Source organism: Phodopus roborovskii, unplaced genomic scaffold (assembly GCF_943737965.1).
Source record: "Phodopus roborovskii unplaced genomic scaffold, PHOROB, whole genome shotgun sequence".
Classification (NCBI taxonomy): Eukaryota; Metazoa; Chordata; class Mammalia; order Rodentia; family Cricetidae; genus Phodopus; species Phodopus roborovskii.
This window is the reverse complement of record NW_026126418.1, coordinates 44,617,597-44,642,396: the sequence shown is the minus strand read 5'-3', so window position 1 is coordinate 44,642,396 and position 24,800 is coordinate 44,617,597. Positions and strand designations below refer to the sequence as shown.

The window sequence follows — 24,800 nt, the reverse complement described above, 5'->3', positions numbered from 1 at the left end:
ACTTGGAAAGATCACGGGTATTGTGAAGCAAAGACCCTATCTTGTCCATCGTGTCCTGCCTGTGTATGACAGAACCTCACACTTACTGGAGAGAACGGTTGACGTTACTGTATCTCCTCTGCTTTCTCCTCAGAGCTTCCTCTGTTCTATAGACATCTCCCTTGCTTTCTCAGATCAAAGTAAGAGAAGAAGGCTTGCCAAGGAGATTCAGGTTCCAGGGCAACTGAGTGACAAGCCCAGTTGTTGCTCAGCAATGCCCTCAAAGGGCCCCGCCCCCTGCAGCTATAAAGCCTTAGTGAAGTTAGGTGAGGCAGCTACAACTGGCATTCAGCCTCCAGAGCACCAGCAAGGCACTGGCACAGAGGCACTATGGCAAATGATGTGCAAGTCCCGCTGTCCCCGCTGAAAGGGCGGCATCCTCCAGCAGGTAGGTCCCCCCCCCACCTGACCTGGCTCCCTGACCTGGTTTCCCCATGGCTGCAATGGCTACCTTGCCTGCATTCATCCTCCCAGATCAGTAGAGCCAAGGTTGTCACCCCACAACTGTTGCTTTAACTTGCAGCAACCCAAGCTCCTCTGAGGCTATGGATTAGCTGGGACATACCCTCACCTGAGTAAGTTACCACCTTGGGGAGCCCTACTCGTTTTTCCACCTCTCACACTCAGTTTTTACACCCATGGTTAGCTGACTTAATACTGACTCCGTGAGGAGAACAGTGCCCCATTTCTGCTTCTGGAGTCTTTGGGACTGGGCAACAGTATGAGCCCACAAACTGAAGAGCACTTTTTGATAAACACCCAGGGACTGGAAGGGCTCCGACATCCAGAGTATCTCCCGTTTTTTAAATTCCATGCTATTCACATCAACTCTGTGGACTACAGGCACTGGTTCTCCTGTAACTAGGCTTATGTTTATATAGCTTGGCTAGCATGAACAGGCCTATCTTTAGTCAGTTTTACATTCTTTCAACCGCTGTCCTTTTCTCCTGACATCTCAAGCGCTTGACTGCTTTGTGCTTGCCTGTTTCCATTTACAAATCCAGTTATTTGTATAATTCTGTATTACCTCTAAAAGGAAGTTGAGGCCCCTGAGCCCCAGGCAGGATGACAGGCACAAGCTTGTCATTGACAGGGTGGGGATCTGATAGAGACCCAGTGCATTCTGGAAGGCAGCCCAGTACAACTAACATTTTCTGGCTTATTCTAGACACCATGTCCAATCTCCTTTGTCAGTCTACTGACATTCTACACTTGTAGTCAAATTTAGCAATTTTTAACATTAAAAATTTAAAGGTATTGATGCCAACAAATGGGGAGCTATATAAACAGTTGTTAGAAGAGGAACTCATATATTGCACAGATGAAAAGAAATGCACCAATGAAAAGAAATGCACCGTTCCCCTCCTGCTACCTCCACTCCAATTTTTCAGAAAATGATCCAGCTTTAAAAAAAATTCTGATTTGCTACAGTACATTTATGCACAAAGTTAAACTTAAACAAATGATTCCTTTGGCGTAAGTCAATTTAAAAAGTGCAAGTTTGAACAATACCACCAGGAACTTCCTGTCCCCATCACTAATGATTGCTAATTACTCTGTGTACATAGCACACCATGACTCCATCAAGCATGTCACAATGCCTCTGGCATGACAATGAATTATTATGAACTGTGACACTGCAGATAAGAGGTTTGGGATAATTGGAATGGAGATGCAGGCAGGCTTGCTTCCCCCACTGAGCTCAAGAGAACAAAGGAGCTTCACCCTTCAGCTGGTTCCCCATATTTTTTAAGTCTGAACCAGTTTGCAATGATGCAAATTTTTATTTATGGAACAAAATTAATAAGATGCCAGAAATTCCATTAAATTTTCATCTGATATTTAGAAGCAAAATACAGATGTCTGACAGCAGGAAGCTAATGCCATACGGTGGGAAGGTAAGATATGACAGAACCTGACAGATCAGGGTTTGAACTTAACTTTTAATCTACGTCTCAGAGCCTCAGTTTTCTTACCTGGGAAAGGGGACAATAAATAACATCAATCTGGCAGGGCTATTGTGTGGATGAGAGAGACAGTGAATGTAAGGAGTAGACACTTGAATGTGGACCCCTTTAAAACACGGGCCTGGTAAAACCCACTGTAGTCAGCAGAATGCAGGATGATCCTTCTGGACTCCAAGGCACCCACCCAGATGTGGGAGCCTCACTGGCACCTGCTGCGGTAGTCCAGACAGAAAACAATTGCAATAGGAAAAGACACTAGTGCTTGCCAGCATAGTTATGAATGAAGCCATTGAGAAGTCAGCCAGCCATAACTCCCCCACCCTGTGCATGTGTGCTGAGCGCTTTACATGCGTGTTTTAGTGTAATATATCACACCACTGTTAGCCTTGCTTTTACACCTGCAACCTGAAACAAGACAAGGCTAACCATGGAGTAGCCTGGGCTCTAGGCAGCAGGCAGCATAACTTGGAGTTTCCTGCTTTTTTTTTTTTTTTTTTTTTTTTTTTTGTTTGTTTGTTTATAAGAACCCTACTACAGGGACAGTAATACCAAAGTTCTGTGAGTAGAAAGCGGTCCAGGGGTGCCAAACACTTGATGAGTAGGAAGACTATATGAAGACTAACAAAAGCTCCTTAGATCATATCCATCCTGCACATTTTAAACTGACTTAAGCCAAAGGAATCAGAAATGTGCAGATGGTCAGCTGTGAATCGTAACAGGTATTTTCTGGCTTGTGAGAAAAACAGGGAAGTTTATGAGGAAGGGTTATCAAGAAGAACCCCAGAGGTGACCATAACTGCCTAAGGACCAGTGTCACTTAAAACAAGCAAAATGGAGGGGATGGCCTAGGTTAGTGAAGAGCACACTATAATGACATATACACATGAAAAGGCTGTAATAGTTGAAGGTGTGTATAAGATATACTACATCTTTTTTCAAAGAATACATAAAAGATATTCTATTAGAACAATAAAAGTAAGCCAGGTACAGTGGCATACACCTTTAGTCCCAGAACTCAGGAGGCAGAGGCAGGCAGATATCTGTGCATTCAAGGACAGCCTGGTCTACAAAGAAAATTCCAGGCCAGCTGGGAATCTACATAGTGAGATTCTGTCGTCCCCACCCCTCTACCCCACCCTCCAGAAAAAAGAAAAAAAAACTTTAAAAAGACATGAAAACTAAACAAAACAAAGTCTTGATTTTTCTCAGCCCAGTTGTTTAACTTGTTGTACAGAGTAGGAGGGACAGATCTGGGTTAGGGTTAGAAGGGAAGTGTATGAAATCCATTACCGAAAACATGGTGGAGAAGGGAGCGTATGACTACAAGGGAAGCTGCCATTCACTCAGAGTCAATTTCCAGACATGGCAGCCACCCTACAGAGAAGCCTCACTGAGGAGCAAACTATAAGTCAGAGAGGCTAAGACACTCCGTTAAGGCCACACAGCCCTGAGACTGGAAAATAACTAGCTATGTAACAAGATTTTAGAGCAAAATTTTCTTGCTCTAAAAAGCCCCTTCTCTTAAGAATTTTTCAGGGATCTTGATTGGCCACTGAAAATTCACTGACAAGTCAACCATGACTGTACCTTGAGCAGTCTGTAAGTGTCGGCCTCTTCATTGGATCTTCAAGTGAGTTTTCAGCCTAAAGCAGAGTTTGGACAAATTTCGTGTTTTCTTGCTTCTGTTTCCATATTCCCCATGGTCTAGGGAAGGGAAGGGGTTCATTTTCTTTACAGGCTGGTTTTTGTCTTGACTACTCTCTACCAAATACTGGGGGGGGGGGGGGGAGGATCTTAACTGGAAATTACATATAATTTGAAACTCTAAGATCTATCTTTGAAAACATACAAACCACAAAATCTACCATAAGAACTCAGCTCTAATCCAAGACAGGAAGGGAAAATTTCAATCCTCCTGCACCAACATAGGTTTTCTAGTGAAACAACCCAAAAGAAACCACTTTATACTTCTGTACATTCTAGTTCATTTTACTCACTGAAAGTCCTGAAAATCTTACTTTGTTTGTATTCAAGTTTGTATTTATGATCTATTAAGATAACAAACCCATTCACATTTTGCTTTGTTGAATTGCAGTTAGTTTGTTTACATGAATATTCTTGAGAAAATACAGTAAAAATATGAAGCTGAAGTGGGGGTACATATAAGTTTTGAAAGGGTTGATCTAGACGCAGTGGCTCCTTGGGAAGACCCTCCAGCCATACGAGGCATCAAGAAAACAGGCCAGGGGGATTGTCCAGAGCTATAGTGTGTTTTGTCTAGAACCTGTGAGACCAGTGTTCCCAGCAGAGCTTTGAACATGACCCTCCCATAAACTGGTTCCAACTGGTTCATTCACCCCAAGTTTGGAGAGCCTTCCTCTATAAACCAGTGCATCCACCCACAGGATAGGACTATTTTCTGTCTTGCCAATCAAAACTAGCTTCCCCAAATGTCTTTGCTTTATTCTTAAAAATGAAGAACTGCCACAGTGTGGGCTTTTTAAATATCCTTTGTTGTTTAGCTCCGTTAAGTGTTTATACCCTTTCCAAAGTGAGGCAAGTGATGGCTATTCTTTTCACAGTAGAAGGGTTAGGATGACAGTAAGGGCCTCATTGACAATGACCGGGTGACTCGCTCTCTGCTAAGTTCCTCAGGATTCTCCTAGGATGCTCATGGCAGACAAACCTGCACTGACCATTGTACCACCAATGCACTTTGCAGTGACTAATACAAACTGTTCTGAAACTTTTCTTACTTGATATTCACCCTCCCCTCCCCTTCTGGAGCAACCTAGCCTAAATCTAAATGAGAATAACAACTAATTATCAAGTGCCTACCATGCACCAAAGGTTTGCAAATCTTTTTGTTTTTAAGTATTCCCAGCTTTAATTTTTTATATTTATGTATATGTATAGGTGGTGCATCCCCCAGCCCCCACCAGCACACACATACATGGAGAGTCAGTTCTCTCTTTTCACCATGTGGGAAGGGGTGATGGAACTCAAGTTATGAGGCTTGCATCCTTAACCACTGAGTATCTTTCTAGTCTGGTTTATGTATCCTTACTCTCAAGAATACCTCTGAACAGTGGGACTTATTCCCCTTTGAGGGCTATGGAAATCAAGTCTGAAAGAAAACTAGATATTTAGCTCATAGTCTCTTTATTAGTCTATTCTTCAGACAGGCTAACTTTATGAATGAAATGGGTTTAGTTAGCTCCCAGTTGTGGAAATTGGCTCTCTGGTGAGGACTTTATGGTAGAAGGCAAGACTACATGCATAACAGAGCTAGAATCACCCATAGGACGCAAGAGGAAGGTTGACTGGGGCCTCTGTATCCCATTCAAGGGCCACTCCCAACTACCCTAAGGATCTCCCAGGAGGCCAAACCCACTTATCATTTCCTCTCCAAATCATCACACTGAAGACCAGTTTCCTAGGTCGTCAACCCTTGGAGTACAAACTCAAACCACAGGCAAATCATAGTCTTATGGCTTTGGGGAATGGAGATGCACAGCACCTCCTCAATACTCTCATAATCCCCAACATGACACATGGCCCTTCAGTGTCATGGTACCTTTTGGTAATGGTACCCTTTCTTCCCCCTAGTGATCTTTCTGGATTCCACAGCTCCTCCTGTAAAACTCACTTCTCTCTCTCTCTCTCTCTCTCTCTCTCTCTCTCTCTCTCTCTCTCTCTCTGGTCACTGTGCTTTGGAGACTCTCAGAGTCCTTCCAAATAAACTAAACATTGCCCAAAACAATGATCTAATGAACCACATAAAGGAAAAATCTCATATGACCATATTCATAAATGTTGAAAAGCACTTGTTGAAGTCTAATATCTACTCAAATAATAGAATAATATGTAATGATAATAGGATATTCCTTAAATGTGATGGAAAAATTCATAATGTGTATATGTATTCAAAATGATAGATATGTAGGAAGAGAAGGTCAACTGAAGAATATATTATGTTTAATAAGGAAACACAAGTTTTTAAAAGTCAAAAAGGCAAAGATAAAGGAGATATATTATTCTTTGTAAATTATATTTTTTGCCTAGGAAAGCTAAGAGAATTTAAAGGAAATTATAATAAACAATAATAGAATTCACTACATCTTAACTATAAAAATCAGTTATGATAGCCAGGCGTTAGTGACACATACCTTTAATCCCAACACTTGGAAGTCAGAGACAGGTGGATCTCTGTGAGTTCAAGGCCAGCCTGGTCTACAAAGCGAGTTCCAGGACAGGCTCCAAAACAATACAGAGAAACCCTGTCTGGAGGGTCAGGGGGAGACACTTTGTTATTTCTGCAAAGTTATCAATATATTAAAAAAAACAAAAAAAAACAATTATGATAAACTTACTGATATTCGGTTAATTTTTTCAGCTTCAAGTTCTTAGTTTAGCCATGAGGAATAGACCTGATTTACAATAGCAGTATCAACAAAAATAAAATGCTTATAAAGGGTGAACCTAATCATAAATGGACAAAATTTGTCTGAAAAATTTTCAAGGGACTCAAAAGAGATGAACAATAGAAAACAAGGCATATTCTCAAATACAGAGACACCAGGGTATAATGACATGAATTTCCCCCTTTTAAAAAAAAAATCCATAAATTTACTTGGGTGTTGTGGAGCACATCTATAATGTCAGTTTTCAGGAGGCTAATGTAGGAGAGTCACAAGTTCAAGGCAACTGGGATACACAGTAATACTGTTATCTTAAAATAAAAAATCTTATACGTTAAAAAATTTTTAAATCTATCAACAAGAATTTATAGGAAATTGACAAACTTTTTAAGTTCGTATAAAAAAATAAACAATGGATAGTAAAATTCTTTAAATAAAATGTAACAAGATGAACTGTCAAATATTATAGTATACTATAATGCTTCAACTACAAATATAGTAATATCTGTACAAATTACCTGAACAAAAAGTTCAGAAATAGTCATAGATGTGCATGTTCTGACACACTCTTGTGTACTCCCAAATTTGTGTGTGTGTGTATACATACATAATACATACAATGGTTTGAAAAAGGTGGCCCCCAAAGGGAGTGACACTATCAGGACGTGTGGCCTTGTTGGAGAAAATGCATCACTGTGGGGGCAGGCTTTGTGGTCTCTTTTGCTCAAGCTTCCCTGCAGTGTGACAGTCAGTTGACTCCCCGTTGCCTGCAAGATATAGCGCTCTCAGCTCCAGCACCATGCCTGCCTTCACGCTGCCGTGCTCCCTGTCGTGACAATAATAGGCTGAACCTCTGAAACTGTAAGCGAGCTGTTGTGGGATGTTTTACACTGTAAAGATGTATTGCTGTGATTGGTGTGATAAAAATCTGAATGGCCAATAGCTAGACAGAAGAGTATAGGTGGGACTTCCAGGCAGAGAGACAGAACTCTGGAAAGAAAAAAGATTAGATATCAAGACACAGAAAAGAAACAGGAAGTTCAAGATGGAAGAGAGGTAATTCCATGTGGCAGAATAAAGGTAAATATAAATGGGTTAATTTAAGTTATAAGAGCTAGCGGGATAACCTTAAGCTAAGTCCGTCTAAGCTTTCATAATTAATATAAGTCTCTGTGTCATTGTTTGTGAACTGGCAGTCCTGACGAAAAAACTTGCTACAGCAAGCCACCCCAATGAAATGTTTTCTTTATGAGAGTTGCTGTGGCCATGGTGTCTCTTCACAGCAATAGAAACCTAAGACAACAGTGTGTGTGTGTGTGAGTGTGTGTGTGTGTGTGTGTATGCATATATACATACATGTCTAAGATCAATATTTTGATCATAAAAAAAGAAAACCCTTACATCAAACCAGGTGTGTGGTGCATGCCTGTAACTGCACCCCAAAGGTAGCAAAGGCAGGAGGACTGGGAGACTGAGGGCAGTTTGGGCTACACAGGGAGACCTAGTTCACAGCAAAATCCAGTCTCAACAGCCTCAAAACAAAGCAAGACAAACCTGCCTGTCCCATATGACTTGCATCAAATAGATCATTAAGGGACCAAGGACATAAGTATATATAGCCAGAGGCTCGTTTTACAAGATGAAACCTCTGAGCTTCTAGAAGACAGCTGAGTATTATCTGTAAGGAATCACAATTCCTTACAAATCCATACAGGATTGACAAGTCTATATGTTTGCAGTGGACTGGTGTTATCAATAAGTAAAAAACAAAAATTGTACCAGTAACTGGTACAATTAATTACTTTGTACTTGCAATTTGCATTTCACAAACTGTTCCTAACATTCAGTAAGAAAAAGATGAAGAAAGGACTAGTAGTTCAGTGGGAAGGGGAGTTGGACAAAAACTATGAAGAGCTCATAGAAAAGAAACCACAAATACCCTTCAAAGCAAGCTTAAGCTGCAATAACAAAAAAAATGAAATGCAAATTAAAGCAATGAGATACTGTAACCAGGAGTTTGGGGACAAAAAGCCTTGACTCTGGCAGCCCCAAGAAGCCATCTTGGCCATTTTCCCCCAAGATGCCAGTTAAGGACATGAGCAGTGACAAAAACAGAGAGGAAATTTGAGCCATGTGCACTAGGAAAAGGAACAAACAAAGGAGTCCAGGGACCCCAACTTCGTCTACCAGGTCCTGACATATAACCTTAAGACGTGTGTGTGTGTGTGTGTGTGTGTGTGTGTGTGTGTGTGTGTGTGTGGCCAGAAAAGGGTGTGAGAGCCCCTGGAGCTGACTGAGCTAGCATGGGTGCTGGGAACCAAGCCAGTTCTCTTCAAGAGCAGCAAGCACTCTTAAGTACCGATCCATGTCTCTAGTCCCAGCCCAAGCTTTAGGTTTAAACACAAGAAGAATCAGGAAGGGTACTATGAGGTCATTTTCTTTCCCCACCAAGCCATCTGCCTCCTCCCTCATCTCTAACACCTAGGCATAAAGCAGGTGACCCAAATGAAGACAACAGCACAAAACGAAGGCAGGGATGCTTGCTGGGTTTCCATCCTGCTTCCAGTTACTTACCCGGACGCAAGGCAGTTTCTCCGTGCCTCTTATAGTTCTCCTTTTTTGGCTTACTAGTTGATAAAAACATTTTATAGCTCATTGTCCGGGGAAACAATTGTTGCCATGGTAACTGATGAGGTTGTGAGCTAGTGTAACCTCTTCGAGGACCAATTCAACAAGATTTTACAAAATTCCAAACGCACCTAGCAAAGTCACTTCTAGAAATGCATCCCACAGATAGTCATGTGCTAGTGTGAAGTTATGTATAAAAAGGATATTCATTGCAGCTTTGTTTATGAATGAGAAACACATGAGACGCTAAATAAACACAGAAGGTTTTCCTAATGGGATTGCAAAACACGTATTTAAAAAAAAAAAAGACACACTGGGTGGTGGTGGCATATGTCTTTGATCCAGCACTCTGGAGGCAGAAGCAGGGGAATCTCTGTGAGTTCTAGGCCAGCCTGGCTACAGAGCTTGTTCCAGGACAGTAAACCTTCTCTTGGTGCGGAGGGGGGACAGGGGGGATGAGGAGGATAAGAAGACAGATGAAGATAGAGAACTGTAGTATAGTCTATAAAATGTATGGTTAAGGTGGGGGGATAGGGGAGATAACCAGATACAGAACAGTTAGCATCTTTTTCTACCACTTAAAACAAATAATGTGTGTAACATCTGTGGGTGAAGACTAGGAACCTAGGAATTTAGCAGTGTCTGGGGAGACTTCTGCATGCTGAAAAGGGGTAGTGGGAGGGACTCACAAGTCTTTTCATGTTTCTCTATTGCATGCCTTCTGCACATGCCCCATCAAAAGACTCAAGTAATAATATTTACAAGAACAGTGATGAAGTCCGAGCACAAAGGCTTGAGAAATAGGATTTCTTTACTTCTTACCTTATTGGAATTACTTTTCAAGAACTTCCATAAAAAGAATTATCAGGTTCAAACAAATCAACGTCCGTCCATGTAGCCACCTCTCATTTGAGCTTGTCACGTTTTAGATGTGTGATTTTTCTGGGAAAAGAGGAAAGTATCTGTTTTAACTTGCAGTCTGAAGTTCTCCAAAGCTGATTTCAGCTGACATTGTTAAACACTTGAATTGCTTTTAGGTCATCTGTAGCCTAATTAAAACTAATTGAACTCTTGAATGGCATGACTATTAATACAGTTTAATTACTCATTAGAACCTCGGCACTCAGCCAACACAGAGGTTTGGGGGAGGTTTAGGGGTCTGAGATGAAGGTACCCTGGAATTCAAAGCCCTTTGTTTGAAAGAAATGTGTGTTAGCACCCTGAAGTTTGGCTCTACCTCTCAGAATCTGGCATTTGAGTTTCGGTTGTAAAAACAAAAGTGCAAGCCATGCAAAAGCTTTAATCTTTCGGGGAAACAGAGGGTCACCTTGTAATTATGGGTTGCTATCTTGAAGAATGTAATTTGGTTTGATAACAACAGAAAAAAAAAAAATGCTTTTCAGCTAGATGCCTAAGGGAGTGTGTTGTTATTCTTCCTAAGACTAAGGCGTGACCTTATGCCTTTTTCAACCTTGATTTCACCTCTCTGAGCAGAAAACAGCAAACCCCAGACCTTCCCCCTCCCTGCCCTGACTTCCTTAGATTTTATTTTTCTTTTATTCTGTTGTTTAGATAAAAGGGTTTTTTTCCTATGTAAATTTGGAAACTCTGGTTAGATGGGAGTCTTGTCTGGAAAACAAAGCTGTTCTGACGTGCATGCTGGTGCTTGTTTCCAGTGAAAGCTGGAGGAATGCGAATTTCCAAAAAACAAGAAATGGGCGTTTTGGAAAGACACACCAAAAAAGCAGGACTGGAGAAAACAAGGTAAGGATCTTGTATAGTTATGCCTGGAGACATTATGAGAAGTTATTCGGGGACAATTCAAGGCCCCAAGAACTTCAGGGGAGGCAGCCAGGCTTGGGTGGAGGGGAGCATCATGATGAATCTTGGTTCTGGGATACCAGCTGGAGTGTTTCCCCCATTCCACACTACCCATTCTCCCTCTCTGTAGCCACCCAGCCGCCTCCTAAAGTGGTCCTAAATGCATCCCACCCCGATGCTCATCCATTCATCTTAATTTTCAGGTCACTCTGTAAAATACTGCAAGTTATCCTGCCTTTTCATAACATGCTCTGTGATAAGGAAATCCCCCGAAATTAAAAAACAAACAAACAAAAATTTTTAAATCATCATTCACTTGTTTAAGTAAATAATAGCCACTATGTGCTGGCTAGTTTTATGTCAACTTAACACAGGCTAGAGTCATTTGCAAAGAGGAAAAGCATTAGAGAAAATGTCCCTGACCAATGCCTGTAAGCAAGCCTGTGGAGCATTTTCTTGATTGATAATCGATATGGGATGGCCCAGCTCACCATGGGCAGTGCCAGGAGGAATGAGCCAATACACAGCCTCTGCTTTAGTCCCTGTCTCCAGGTTCCTGCCTTGCCTGATTTTCTGTCCTGACTTCCCTCAGTGATCTACCAATACTGGTTCTGTTTTCCTCTCTGCTTCTTCTACCAAGACCTTGGCATTTTAAAGTTAGAGGTATGAGTTGGTGTATCCAACACACAGATGTACCAAAGACTTGCTTAAGGAAAATGAGTGCACTTGGAAAAGAGATTAACACATTGACCTTATTCTCCAAGTAGCCTAGTGAGGGATGCTTCAGAGATTGGTTTCCATGGAGCATGAATGAGTCATTCAAAAGTTGATAAAAGGATGCTTATGTCTTGGTGAATGTAGAGGGCAACAGACTGTAATTTCTTTGTCCCTTCCATAACAAATTATTAGGGTGTGTGTGTGTGTGTGTGTGTGTGTGTGTGTGTGTGTGTGTCTGTCTGTCTGTCTGTCTGTGTGTCTGTGTGTGTAACTTGTTTTTCATTTTTAATTGTTTTGCATTTTGAGCTGAGGCTAACCTATTCAGTAACAGCCGCTCCGCTGCTCCAGCGCCTAGGCCTCAAGGGCCAAATCCGGAAGGAATTCTGTTCCCTCAGGCGCCAACTCTTTTAAATCTCTGTCCCACCAAAGAATTCAAGATTTAAAGGTTGAGGTAAAATCCTGATTCCCAGCAGCTCACCTCTTCGTGTCTCCCAAGAAGTCCTCGAGTTTTTTTCTCGCCCTTCCTTACAAGCCCTTCTCCACCTGGCTCCTCCCTACAACTTCCTGTCAGCTAGCTGTTGACCCAGCCTCCCAACCACAGGTGAATTTTATGTAATCAAACACATCTTTGCATCATCAAACAAATGTTCCAGAACATAAACAAAAGCAACACACCTTAAAATACTATTCTACAACACTAACTAGTGGCTTATCTCTTAACTAGGTGTGGCTAACTAGTTAGCTCTGCATTCTGATCTTCAGGCAAGGTTTATTTGTTAGATCATAAATAAAATATCACTACAGGAAATAGTAACAGTCTGCAATGACTCGGATGATGGTTTAGTCGGTAAGCCTGCTGTCTTGTTCTTAAGTATGCCCAGTTTGCCATTATACCAGCTACCAGGCAGGCAATGGGAAAGTCATTGATTTACCTGCACTTTGGAGAATCAGGAGCTTCCTATTAACTCTAAGTTCAGCTGGGCGCTGTGGGCAGGAGATGGTTAAAGAGTAGTGAGGTGGTGATCAGGTGACCAGAGGGTATTTGCTAGTAGTCACAGCAAGGTGACAAGAGATGACTAGAGAACTTAAACAATGAGATCACTCTCCCTGATGCCCACCTTCCAGGGTCAGATTCAGGTTTCAAAAGCCCTGTCACTTACAGAATGGCTGGGAATTTGGAAAAGTCAATGTCTGAGAACTCATGATGGGCCAGTACACTCCCCTGCACTGTGAATCCTCCCCTGTGAGCCTAGACTCTTCCAGTTCTACTTTCACGACAATCGCTTCTTACAGAACAGTTTTTAGTTATTTTTATTGTATGGTATTTTTGTTGTTGTTTGTTTTGTTTTGAGACAGGGTTTCTCTGTGTAGCTCTGGCTTTCCTATAGACCAAACTCAGAGATCTGCCACAGCCTCCTGAGTACTGGAAATAAAGGCAGGTGTCCCACCACCCAGCTACAGAACATTTTTAAAATCACAGGGGACACTTCTCTCACAATCATCAGTATAAACTCTAACAGCTTCTAGCAACCAACACAAACCACCCAGAAAAATAGATACAAAGCACAGAGTTCATTTAAGACCCCGAACTGTGGACTTGGTTCTGAAATATAGCTTGGTCAGAGAGAAAGAAAGTAGACACAAGAGAATGCATGCTATTGACAGCTTCTTGTTTGAAATCCAAAGACAGAACTGGTGGCTTATGGGGCTTTGTCTCAAGGAAGGTCACTGATTTGCCAAGTGTTTTGGGTTTATGAAACCATGAATTATATGCTTATAATATGTGCACTTTATGCATGTATATTATATTCCAATGAAAAGATAAAAATCAATTATAGTAGCAACTTGGTTTACAAAGCTTGGTGTAGCACATGTGTCCATGGGGGGCAGATGTTGTTCTCTAGGTGTTGCTGAGCACAGCAAAAACCTACAGGAATCATTTAGCCTCTCTGGCAGATATGTTTTGAAAAACACAAACTGTGTGTTTGTGTGAGTGTGACTCTGTGTGTGTGTGTGTGTGTGTGTGTGTAATTTGTGTCTGTGTGTGTGTTTGTGTGTATACACATGTAGAGACCAGAGGACAGCTACAGGTATTGTCCCTCAGAAACAATTTGCCTTCTTAATAACAGGCTTCCTTATTGCCCTGAGCCACCAAATAGGCTCTGCTGGCTGGCCAGCAAGCCTTTCTCTACTTCAGGTACTTTCCTGACTGAAACATTCCCCAACCCAATAAGTAACTTCTGTGGGTGGTCCTGGGGGTTGAATCTAGGGTCTTGTGGTTGCCAGGTACACACTCTACCAACCACTGAGCTCTGGATCTTATTTAAAGTTCCTTTTTGTCTTCACAGTGCCATCACAAACGCTGCCAAAATACAGATGCTGGATGCTCTGAATGACACACTGGACAAGGTGAGCCACCCATGAGATGATTCACACAGCACTCCTGACTCTGTATTTACCCAGTGCGTCAAGCGGCTGGTGTGAGCTGGCAGGCGAGGAACTGAGATTTTTTTTTTTTTTTTCCAGCCCATGACTTTGATGTCCTTGTGAAAGAGATCGATCTATTCTCAGTTAGAGAAACATGAAATAGTTTAAATGAGAAGAGCTGTTTCCTCCGAATCCCTAAGGTGTCTATTAATAAATCATTTCAGAACACGGTATGGGATAAAGTGAGAACCATAAAGCCGAGTGTGCAGAGCTTTTGCTTGCCCTCCCAGATATTTCTCAGAGTCTGGAATATTTTTTTTATAAAAGACAGAGCATGTGTCCAGACTCCAGCCATTTCTGGCCTCCCTCCGACCTCAGCATCTCCATAGGAAATACTTGATTTGTGACTGTGGTGGGTAGGGGACGGCTGAGTGATTGGGAGCTGAAAGCAGCCAGATACCAGCTGGGTTTATCTAGAAAATGACGTTTATAAAGAGAGTGACCGATACGATTTTTCCTTGCAGAGTTTGAATTGCTCCCAAGTAGCCCAAACAGCTCAAAAAAGTCATATTGGGCAAACAGCAATTTGGAGCTTAGGGCTCTGTGGTTGCTCCCATCCCCATCCCTGTCCATCTGTCCTTCATCCATCCATCTGTCCATCGATGTGTATCTCCCCAAACACTGCTCCCCTTCCCCACCAAACTCTGTAGGTAAACATTATGTGCCCTTGTTCTATTTTCAGGAAGCAACTGCATTTATCCTAAGAGTGATAAAGAGGGCCACTCTCTTTGCTCTACTCACCCACTAATTGAAGGAACAGGATAGAGCTGCCCTGTTTGACAAAGACTTGGGGTTGTAAGGGAGTTGTAAGTGTCTCCTACACTCTGAGAATCGGCATTTAGCCTGAAATAAACCAGTAGACAGGTCAGCAGGGGGAAGGCCTAGAAGTTTATTGCACACCCAGAAGCTAAACAGGAAAGATAGAGCCCAACACAGAGTAGGAGCACACACACGCTCGCAGGATAAAGAGAAAAAAGTGGAGATCATAAGCAATGCAGAATAAAATCCCTTTAGAGGACTGAGTGGGCCTGCTCCATGCTCTGATGTGGGTCAACCCTTGCCTCCCTTCCTGAGATCTGCATCAGTTGCTTGACTGGTAGAAATCTCGGAAAAAGATTCACAACAGCAGAGAATGTCCCAGAGGCCCTGGCCTTTTGGGTTGAAAGAGGACTTCAGCAGGAGCCTGCTGCCTACTAAGCTGCCTACTAAGCAGTATTAGTGTGCCAAGGGGCCATGCTTTGAAGTACTGTGTTGCCAAAAGCAGGATCTGGGGAGCATTAGCTCCACTCTAGAGTTGTGTCTGTGTGTGTCTGTCTGCCTGCCTGTGACTATGTATATGTATCTGTGTGTGTGTCTGTCTTTCTGTATGTCTGTATTCCTGTGTTTATATATCTGTGGTGTGTGTGTGTGTGTGTGTGTGTGTGTGTGTGTGTGGTCATATGTATATGTCCAAGAAGACCAGTGGAGGGTGTCAGAGTCCACCTATCCCTTTTTGAGGCAGTTACCTTTTTGTCTTCCATTGCATTCCGCACATAAGGTACATAAGAATAAAATTTAAGGGCTGGAGAGATAGCACAGTGGTTAAGAGCACTGACTGCTTTTCCAGAGGACCCGGGTTCAATTCCTAGCACCCACAGGGCAACTCACAACTGTCTCTAACTCCTGTTCCAGGGATTCCAATACCTTCATAAGGATATTCATGCAGGCAAAACACCAATGTGCATAAAATAAAATAAATAATTTTTGAAAAAAGGACTTGGGAGGCAGAGGCAGGTGGATCTCCATGAGTTCAAGGCCAGCCTGGTCTACTTTAGAGATCTATACCTCTTTTGATGTTTTCCCTTGTATTAAAGTGGTTCTTCACCCACACTATGCATTATCATGAAAACCCAACAATTGGTCAGAAGAATTACAGTAGCACAATTGAGGAGCGTATTTTTTGTATTTGCTAACATTCTTGCCTGCTTTCAGTTAGTTATGTTAAGTCCCAAGAACCCATATTTCTGATCTTGATGTTGGGACTGTGATAGTCTAAGATGTCCACTTCCTATAGGGCTTCAACAACCATTCAGTCATTTGTCTACCAACCTAGGGTTTAAGACTTGGGAGATTGAAAACACTCTCCCAGAGGGCTGGAACTGGGTTAATTTAGGTGAGAAGCAGTCCAAGAGCATTCTCCTCCTGCTGTTTCCCATATAGACTTCTTTCTTTTTTCCCTCCCTGCTTCTCCTCCTTCTCTGCCTCTTCCACCGGTCCTTCCCACCTCTCCATCCCTACACAGAATATTTGCATTGTTCAGTGACTGCGTATGTAACCTAATGTCACTGTAGAAAAGGCATCGTGTACCCTGGATGCTCTCTGTGCTAACATTTGAGAGATCCAGTCATGACTAACTTCCACCAGACTCTTGCAAAGGCAATTTGACTTTTGAGATGTCACATAGTTCCTCAAAGGTTTATGGTTTCTCCTATATTTTTGGTTGCGAGCCTAGTCTTTAACAGCTGAGCCATCTCTCTAGCCCAGGTTTATGGTTGCTAGTGTGCTTTAAATTTTTTTTCTTTTTAAGACAGAGGGGAAAAGATACTAAGTTGTGTTTGCACACAAAGATATCTGGTTAAACATCAATAATGTTTATGTTACGTAGAGGTGTGATACTGGAGTCTAATTAAAGTTCAGTGACATTTTCCAAATTGCCTGGTGTTCGGTCACCCACTGGCCAAAGTTGCCCAGCAGCCTGTGAAATGGGATTCTAGGAAAGAAAACCATCAAAGGCATCTGTGACATTAGGAGGGTTCCTCTTGTTCTGCAGATTAACATCTCCATAGGAGTGCCCTTGAATGTCACTGATGTGGAGTGTGTGTATTGCTTTAAGTGCTTTGCTTAACAAGGTGTGGGAATGTAAGAGCCAACATTGGGGTTGGAACTTAACAGCCGAGGAAGATGAATGAATGAGCTGGCATCCGCTCAGACCACCACACTTCAGGCTCCAAAGCCGAACCTGCCCTGGATCTCTTTCCATCTAGAGTTTGCCTCAGAACTCCAAGCAGACAAACTTTGATCACACTTCTTATGCTGTCTTCCCTGAAACTAAAAATAGGGATTTTGAACTCACAGATGTCTACAAGAAGCAAAAATTCTCAACACAGGAATTTCTCTTGATGTGTTTTTCATGTTCGGTATGTAATGAAGTCATGAGAAAGAACCCACACAGAGATACACACAGGAAACACACACACACACAACATACACACACACAACTCAACCTTGAATTCTTCCTCTTCTGTTCTGTTAGGGACTGTTATCTTAGTGACTCAGACAAGAAACAAGTTCTATTCCACTAACACTGTCATGTATACAGTGACCAATGGTTAAGACTCTAGAATTTTGCCAAGATAAGATACTAGACTAAAATATAGATTGTTATAGACCGTATTCCAGAAACTGACTTCTATTTGTTTCCAGTTTAGTTTTGAAAATATAATTTCAGTACCTCCAATGACAATAATCTATAACAAAGACCCTGCCCTTGCAAACGGGCTATTTTATTTATGGTCTCCTGTAGGCCAGGCTAGCCTCAGACTGTAGTCCTCCTGATACCACCACCCAAATGCTGGGATTACAGGTGTGCCTTCCACACCTGGCTGCAAGCCTCTTCAAAGACTGTCTGTCCACAACTACAACACTTCTATATCAGAGAGCTCCTGCTGACAGGGACAGGGTGTGACCAAGAGAAAGTAACTCTTCTATCTTTGTATTATTAAAAGTTGTCACAATAATCTGGTGTTGACCCTCCCCCAAACCTACACACTTTTAGTATATAACAATTGCTTTGTCTTGTTTTTATTTTAATACCAGTCATGTTAATTCTTTGAGAACTTCATACAATCCATTTTGATCACATTCACCCGTCTTCCCCAACCCCTCAAAGATCCTCCCCACCTCCCAACCCACCCACCCAATTTTGTGTCTTTTTTTTTTTTTTTTTTAGTCCTTTGAGTCCAATTTGTAATTCCTAGACACTCTTGAGTGTAGACCCATCCCTTAGAGCATGGCTGACCTACCAGAGACAACACTCTTAGAGAAAACTGACTCTCCTTCCAGCAGCTATCAATTGCCAAAAGCTCTCCAGGTGTTTAGGTCTGCCTCCCCATCCATGCTAGGATTCATGTTCTGGCTTGGTCTTGTACAAATCTTATACATACTCTCACATTGCTGTGACCTCACAAGTCTGACTGCCCTGTTGTGTCTGAGAATCACTGTTTTGCTGTAATCACCCTCCACCTGTGGCTTATTTATAGGTTTTCCTCCCCTTCTTTCATGATGATCCCTGAGCCTTGGGAAGAGGGGGTGTGATATAGATCTCTCAGTTAGGACTGAGCATTCTGTAGTCTCTTTTCTCTGCACCTTGACTGGTTGTGGGTCTCTGTTAATCACTGGACTGAAGAGAGGAGCTTTTCTAATAAGGGTGAGAGGTGCACTCATCTACGGATACAGCATTAAGTCATTAGGAGTTGTTTTGATACCAAGTCTGTTTATGAGAATAATAGTAGTAGATTCTCTCCTAGGATATATAAGCTATCTAACCTTTTGACTCTGATAACAATGCCTGATATGGGTTGCATCTTGTGGAGAAGGCCTTTAATTCAATGTTAGTGGTAATTCCACTAACATTTGTACTGCTATTACATCCATGGGCATATCTTGCCAGGCCAATTATTATAGGAACTCACTGAGTTTACAGCCAGGTAAGATTGATATTTACTTTCTCCTCCAGTAGTACATATATCAACCTCACGCATTATGAAAGCTTAGTCAGCCAAAAGTGATTAAGCTTCCAGGTAAGTACCATTTTGACTTCTGCATGTTCTGTGACTCAGGCATATAGTGTCCTCAGCAACCAGAGTATTACTGTCAACTTCTGGAGGACAATCATGAGCAATGGCAATACCCAATGTTTGGGGGTGTATGGGACCCCACTGTTTAAGAATCCTAAAATAGGTTACTCATTCTTGGCATTCGGCTTTTTATTTGCTAGTCTGTAATGTCTAGTAGGGGCTTTGACTCCCCTCATCCCATTACAGAATAACTCTACTTAAACACTTTGTGTGTGTGTGTGTGTTAAGAAGACTCTCCATCATCAAGTTGTCATATAACTTTTTCAAAAGGCCTTTAGTGTTAGTTACCCCTCTAAATTTCCCCCTTCTACCCTGCCCTCCCATCTTCCATTCTATTTAACTCTTCCTGTTCCATTATTCCTTCTTGATCCTTTATATCACCATAACCCAGCCATTTTTTTGTTGTTGTTGTTTTGTTTGTTTTTTGTTTTTGTTTTTTAACTTAGCCATTCTGACTGGGGTAAGATGAAATCTCAAAGTAGCTTTGACTTGCATTTCCCTGATGGCTTAAGAATACTGAACATTTTAAAAATATATTCCTCAATGGGTAGTAATAAGGCACACCTTTAATCCCAGCATTCAAGAGGCAGAGGCAGGTGGATTTTTGTGAGATCCAGGACAGCCAGAGTTATTACATAGAGAAACCCTGTTTTGAAAAACAATATATACATATACATATATTTCTCAGCCATTTGCATTTTCATCTTTTGAGAACTCTCTTCTTAGTCCCTTGCCCCATTTCTAAGAATTTTAAACTAATTTTCCTCAAGATCTATTTTACTTTTAAAAATTTATCTTTTAAGAATTTCATATTGTATGTATTTGTTATAACAAACACTGACTCCTAACTCCTCCCAGATCCTCTCCTCCCTCCCTACACACCCAACCTAATTTTCCTTCTCTCTTTAAGAAAAAAAAAGCCACTAAAATTCATGGAGTCTGATTTGTTTTGGGCAACTACTCCTGGGCATGCGGCCTGCCACCAATATGGTTGACATGCTCTGTGTCACTCCATTGATGAAACAATTTTCCTTCTCCCAGTCACTATCCTGACCCATTTTTAAGCTGGGTTTTTTATTTTCTTGATATTTATTTTATTCTTTGGCTCTTTGTGAATTGCATCAGGACCCTATGACTACCTGACCAGTCACTCAAATGTGTGGCACTGCCCTCCTAAAAAGCAGCTGAGCAGTGTTTGGGGTTTTGTGGTTTTGTTTTGTAAGGTCACCTGAATGCATTAGTCAAGACATAATCCCTAACATTTGTTCATTGCTGATGGTCATGAAAAGTGATACAACCACAATGGAAAGCAACATAGAAATTTCTCAAATAATTAAACATAAAATTATATATGATCTTACAATTTTTTTCTATATGTGTGTGTGCCCACACACACACACACACAACTTGAAAGCAGCAACTTGAACAGACATTTTTACAATGTTGATTGTGCCCAAAATGGAGAAGAAAAATGTGGTATAAAATGCAGTATTGTTCACCTTTAAAGGAAGGAAATTTGACAAGGACTATCACATGAATGGGCCTTGAATATATCATGTTAACTGAAGTAAGTAAAGAGGAATGTACTATCTGAATTACACTTATATGAGATATCTAGAATAGTCAAGTTCATAGAGACAGAGAGTAGAACATGGTTGCCAAGGACTTGGGGAAGAATTGAGGAGCATGCTGGCTAGTTTTATGTCAACTTGACATTTGGGAAGGAAACTCAGTTGAGAAAATACCCCCACCAGATAGGTCTGTGGTGTGTTTTCTTGATTGATGATTGATGTGGGAGGGCCCAGCTCACTGTGGGCAGTGCCACCTCTGGCCTGGTGGTCCTAGGTGCTATAATAAAGCAGGCTGAGCAAGGCTTAGGGAGAAGCCAGTAAACAGCACTCTTCCATGGCCTCTGCATCAGCTCCCGCCTCCAGGTTCCTGCCCTCCTTAAGTTCCTCCTTAAGTGTATAATGAATAAACCCTTTCCTTTCCAAGTTGCTTTTGGTCAACTAAGACAAGGAGTATTGTTTAATGGGTACCAAGTTTCTGTTTGGAGATCAATTTTCATAGATGAGTAGTAGTGGCAATGGTACAACAACACAAATATATTTAATGTTATTGAACTGGAAAAACTTTTATAAATAGAATGGTCAATTTTGTATAACATGTTTCCGCAATTTCTAAAATGACTCCCAAAAATGGAGTCCTTAAGCTTTTTAAGATCATCCAGATCACAGCTGCTAACAGATTCCTGCTAAGCTAAGAAACAAGGTGCTCTGACTCTGTCCCTCCCTTCCCGTTTCCTAGCTCCACACCTCCACATCTTCTTCTCACACCTAAAGAACAATGACAACTGTGGCTTTCTCCTTCCTGTGCCAACTTCCCTGTCTTGGCCTCCTTGTTCTGTCTCATTGCCCAGACCACAGTTCTAGCAGAGGTTCCTTTTATTTTCTTCTTCACCCTTTGCTTCCCATTTGACCTTCAGTAACTTGCCAGGTTGTCATTCCTGCCTGTGATTTGTGTGTGTGTGTGTGTGTGTGTGTGTGTGTGTGTGTGTGTGTGTGTAAGTCCACCTGAAATAACCCATCTGTTTTAGATGAAGCTAAAGCACCCACTCTGGAAACAAACCACTAAAGTCAGTGACCCCAGAAATTTCCTTTGGGCTCTAATGTTAAAAAAAAAACAAACATAATACTCTCCCTTACCATACTGAAAAACACATATACACTAATGATAATTGCTCTGACCTAAAAAGTAAATAAATAAATAAGTTCCCCATTCTTTTTCAAACTTTAAAGCAACACTTATAACCAATATTAAATTGTTTTGATCCCCTCTGCTGGAATGTTAGCAGGGGACCATCCTTGGGGTTAATTAATATATACTGTATCTGCTCGTTGTAAAAGACAAATTAGAAAAATACTTATAAATAAATCACTAAGAATTTTCCATTATCCTGTATTTCCTCCCCCTCACTCCCCCCTCTCTCGTCCTCTCTCCCTCTCTCTTCCTCCTTTCCTCCCTCCCTCCGTCTGAGAGAGAGAGAGAGAGAGGAAGAGAGAGAGAGAGAGAGTGTGTGTGTGTGTGTACATGTGCATTTGATGACCAAAAGAGACTTCTTAGAGTCAAGTTTCACATGAAAGTCACTGCTGTTGGCAGTAGCTTAGCCCAGGGTATTTGAGAAGAGATGGAAAGCACATGTTTTCCCTAGCTTATAAGAACCCAGTCAAACAATGTGCTACTTAGAGTCATAACAGTCTATCTCCCTTTTTATTTAGTTTGAATGTCAAAACAAGGACATTCAAATTCAATAGTGATAAATTAAATGCCTAGCAAGCCAAGGCCCCACTTACTGGCTGGCTAACAGCCATGTCTTGAGGTACTTTGGGGGAATATTGATGAGCTGGGAAACCCCAAACTGAACAGACCCAAAGGTCACTGAGTCCAAACTCTTCCTAGGAAAGGTGTGCAAGTCACTCACAAGCTCTGAAAGCCTCTCCATCTTAAGCTGCACTGAATGTAAATCCCATGGGATCTTTGGTCGATAGGAATATCTCCTACTATCAAAAAGTTTCAACAGTTTGTGTTCATTTGGATGCACCTCCTCTCAGCTGACTACTGAGAATTGTTTTCACCTGTAGCTAGGAAGCTACTCCTCAGTGTTCTTCACCAAGCTGTGTAGTTTGAACCAGGTAAAACAGGCATTATTTGAAATGCACTGCCATAATAAATAAATCAATACTAACTTCTTTCAGAGGCTCTTTTTCCTGATAGTTTGATAATTAAGGAATTCCCCATCCTCAGAACTTCTCCTTAATGTCTCCATATTCTTCTTAGTATACAATAATCTGTCCAGGCATTGGTGGCACATGCTGTTAATCCTAGCACTTGGCGGGCAGAGGCAAGTGGATCTCTGTGAGTTCCAATCCAGCCTGGTCTACAGAGCTAATTCCAGGACAGGCTCCAAAGCAATAAAGAGAAACCCTGTTTCAAAAAACAAACACATAAACAAAAACAAAACAAAAAAAGAATATGATGACCTGTATTACATTCACTAAGAGAAACCCTGTCTCAAAAAACAAACAAATAAACAAAACAAAAACAAAAAAAAAAGAAAAAAAGAATATGACGATCTGTATTACATTCACTAGTGTTAGAATCACTGACTGGCACAGATATGAGTCACCATTTCTGTTTTTCAAAATGGGACCTCAAAACAAATATATAGCCTGGTGTAATGGCACTTCTGATCCCAGCTCTTTGAAGGATGAGGCAGAAGGATCATGAGTTCAAGGCTAACCTAGACTTTTACTTATATATGTCATATGTTCTTACAATTATAAAAGTTAAAAACACACCAATGAAGGAAACAACAGTGTAACACACACTGGCTTCCATGAGCTAAGGACTGAAGTACAGATGAAGGAAGGTCTCAACAAAGAAGCAAAGAAAACTCTGACTTGACCAACTGTATTGCTTTCTAGTATTGTAATATTTTATAACCCAAGGGACCCAACATGCTTATTTCTTCTTCCCTTTCACTTTTAGTTCAACCATAAATTTCCAGCAACAGTTCACACGGCACATCAAAAACCCACACCTGCTCTGGAGAAGGTCATTCCACTGAAGAGGGCCTACATTATCCAACAGCCTCGGAAATAATAGGCCAGGATGTAAAATTCAGCCATCTGGTCAACCTTCCCATGATCTGACAGCTCATCAAAAATGGTCAATTCTTCCTGTGTAGACCTGCTGCCCTTGCTTGGTAAATAAAGCAACTTTTGTATCTTCCCTTTTACTTAGATAATAAAGCTTCCAAAATTATAAATTCAGTACATTCCTTGCTCCTTTTGTTATGTATCAGGATCCTATTGGAAGGAAGTCTATATGTAATTCTGTAGAGTGAGAGAAGAATTCAGAACACATAACCATTCCATCTACTACCCTGGGTCAGTGCTCTTTTCCTGGATACTGACTCTGAGTTATTCCACACATTCTCAGTTCTCCTTGCAGACAAAGGTGGTGAGGGGAGCACACTGAGCTTTGCAAAAACTAAAATTCTATGCAGACGAGAGAAATACATCTTTCAGTTTGTTTGTCTTAGGATGGTCACATTTTCACTAAAACTAAAATGCTCATCTCAGTTTCCCATGTAAGTACATAGTTTGTTTTGGAGGTTTGGTGAGGAAAGCGGAAAATAATTAAATTGATTACATAGTACTCTCTGTCAAGGGATCAAAGATGGATGGCAAATTGATTACAAGCATATTTTCCTCCAAAGACTGTTTTAGTAGAAAATTGCTGATAAACTCCAAGGTCAATGCTCTAAACTGAGGAGACTGTGATACTACAATGCACTGGATCTGGGCACCTTCTAAAGTATGGTACAAAGTAAGTGTTGTTATCACTAAGCCTGTTATAGCTTCCCTAACACTCCACCACATGGCTAGCTCCTTCTTATCCTTGGATGATAATAGGGGACTTCACAACAGTGGCTATCATTCACTATCTTCCCCCATTCTGCCCCTTTGTTGATCATACTATCCCAAACGACTCTTTTCTCTACTTAAGGAAGGAGATCCACACTTTGCCCATCATCATCTATCATCTTTCCGATTAACACACTTTAGGACAGTGGTTCTCAAACTTCTTAATGCTATGACCCTTTAATACAGCTTCATATTGTGATGACCCCCAACATTATTTTCATTGCTACTTCATAACTGTAGTTTTGATATTGTTATAAATTGTAATGTAAATATCTGATATGCAGGATATCTGAGATGTGATCCCTCTAAGAGTTATTTGACACCCTTCTCCAGGGT

General features: G+C 41.3%; 1 protein-coding gene across 1 annotated transcript; it reads left to right on the top strand.

Moving 5' to 3' along the window:
• The first annotated feature begins 300 nt into the window (after positions 1–300).
• On the top strand, positions 301–23,803 carry Dapl1 (death associated protein like 1). Its single transcript, XM_051184638.1, has 4 exons — positions 301–427; positions 10,732–10,819; positions 13,942–14,002; positions 23,524–23,803. The coding sequence occupies exons 1-4, from the start codon at positions 370–372 to the stop codon at positions 23,635–23,637; spliced, it is 321 nt and encodes a 106-aa protein (XP_051040595.1). The 5' UTR covers positions 301–369; the 3' UTR covers positions 23,638–23,803.
• The last annotated feature ends 997 nt before the right edge of the window (positions 23,804–24,800 follow it).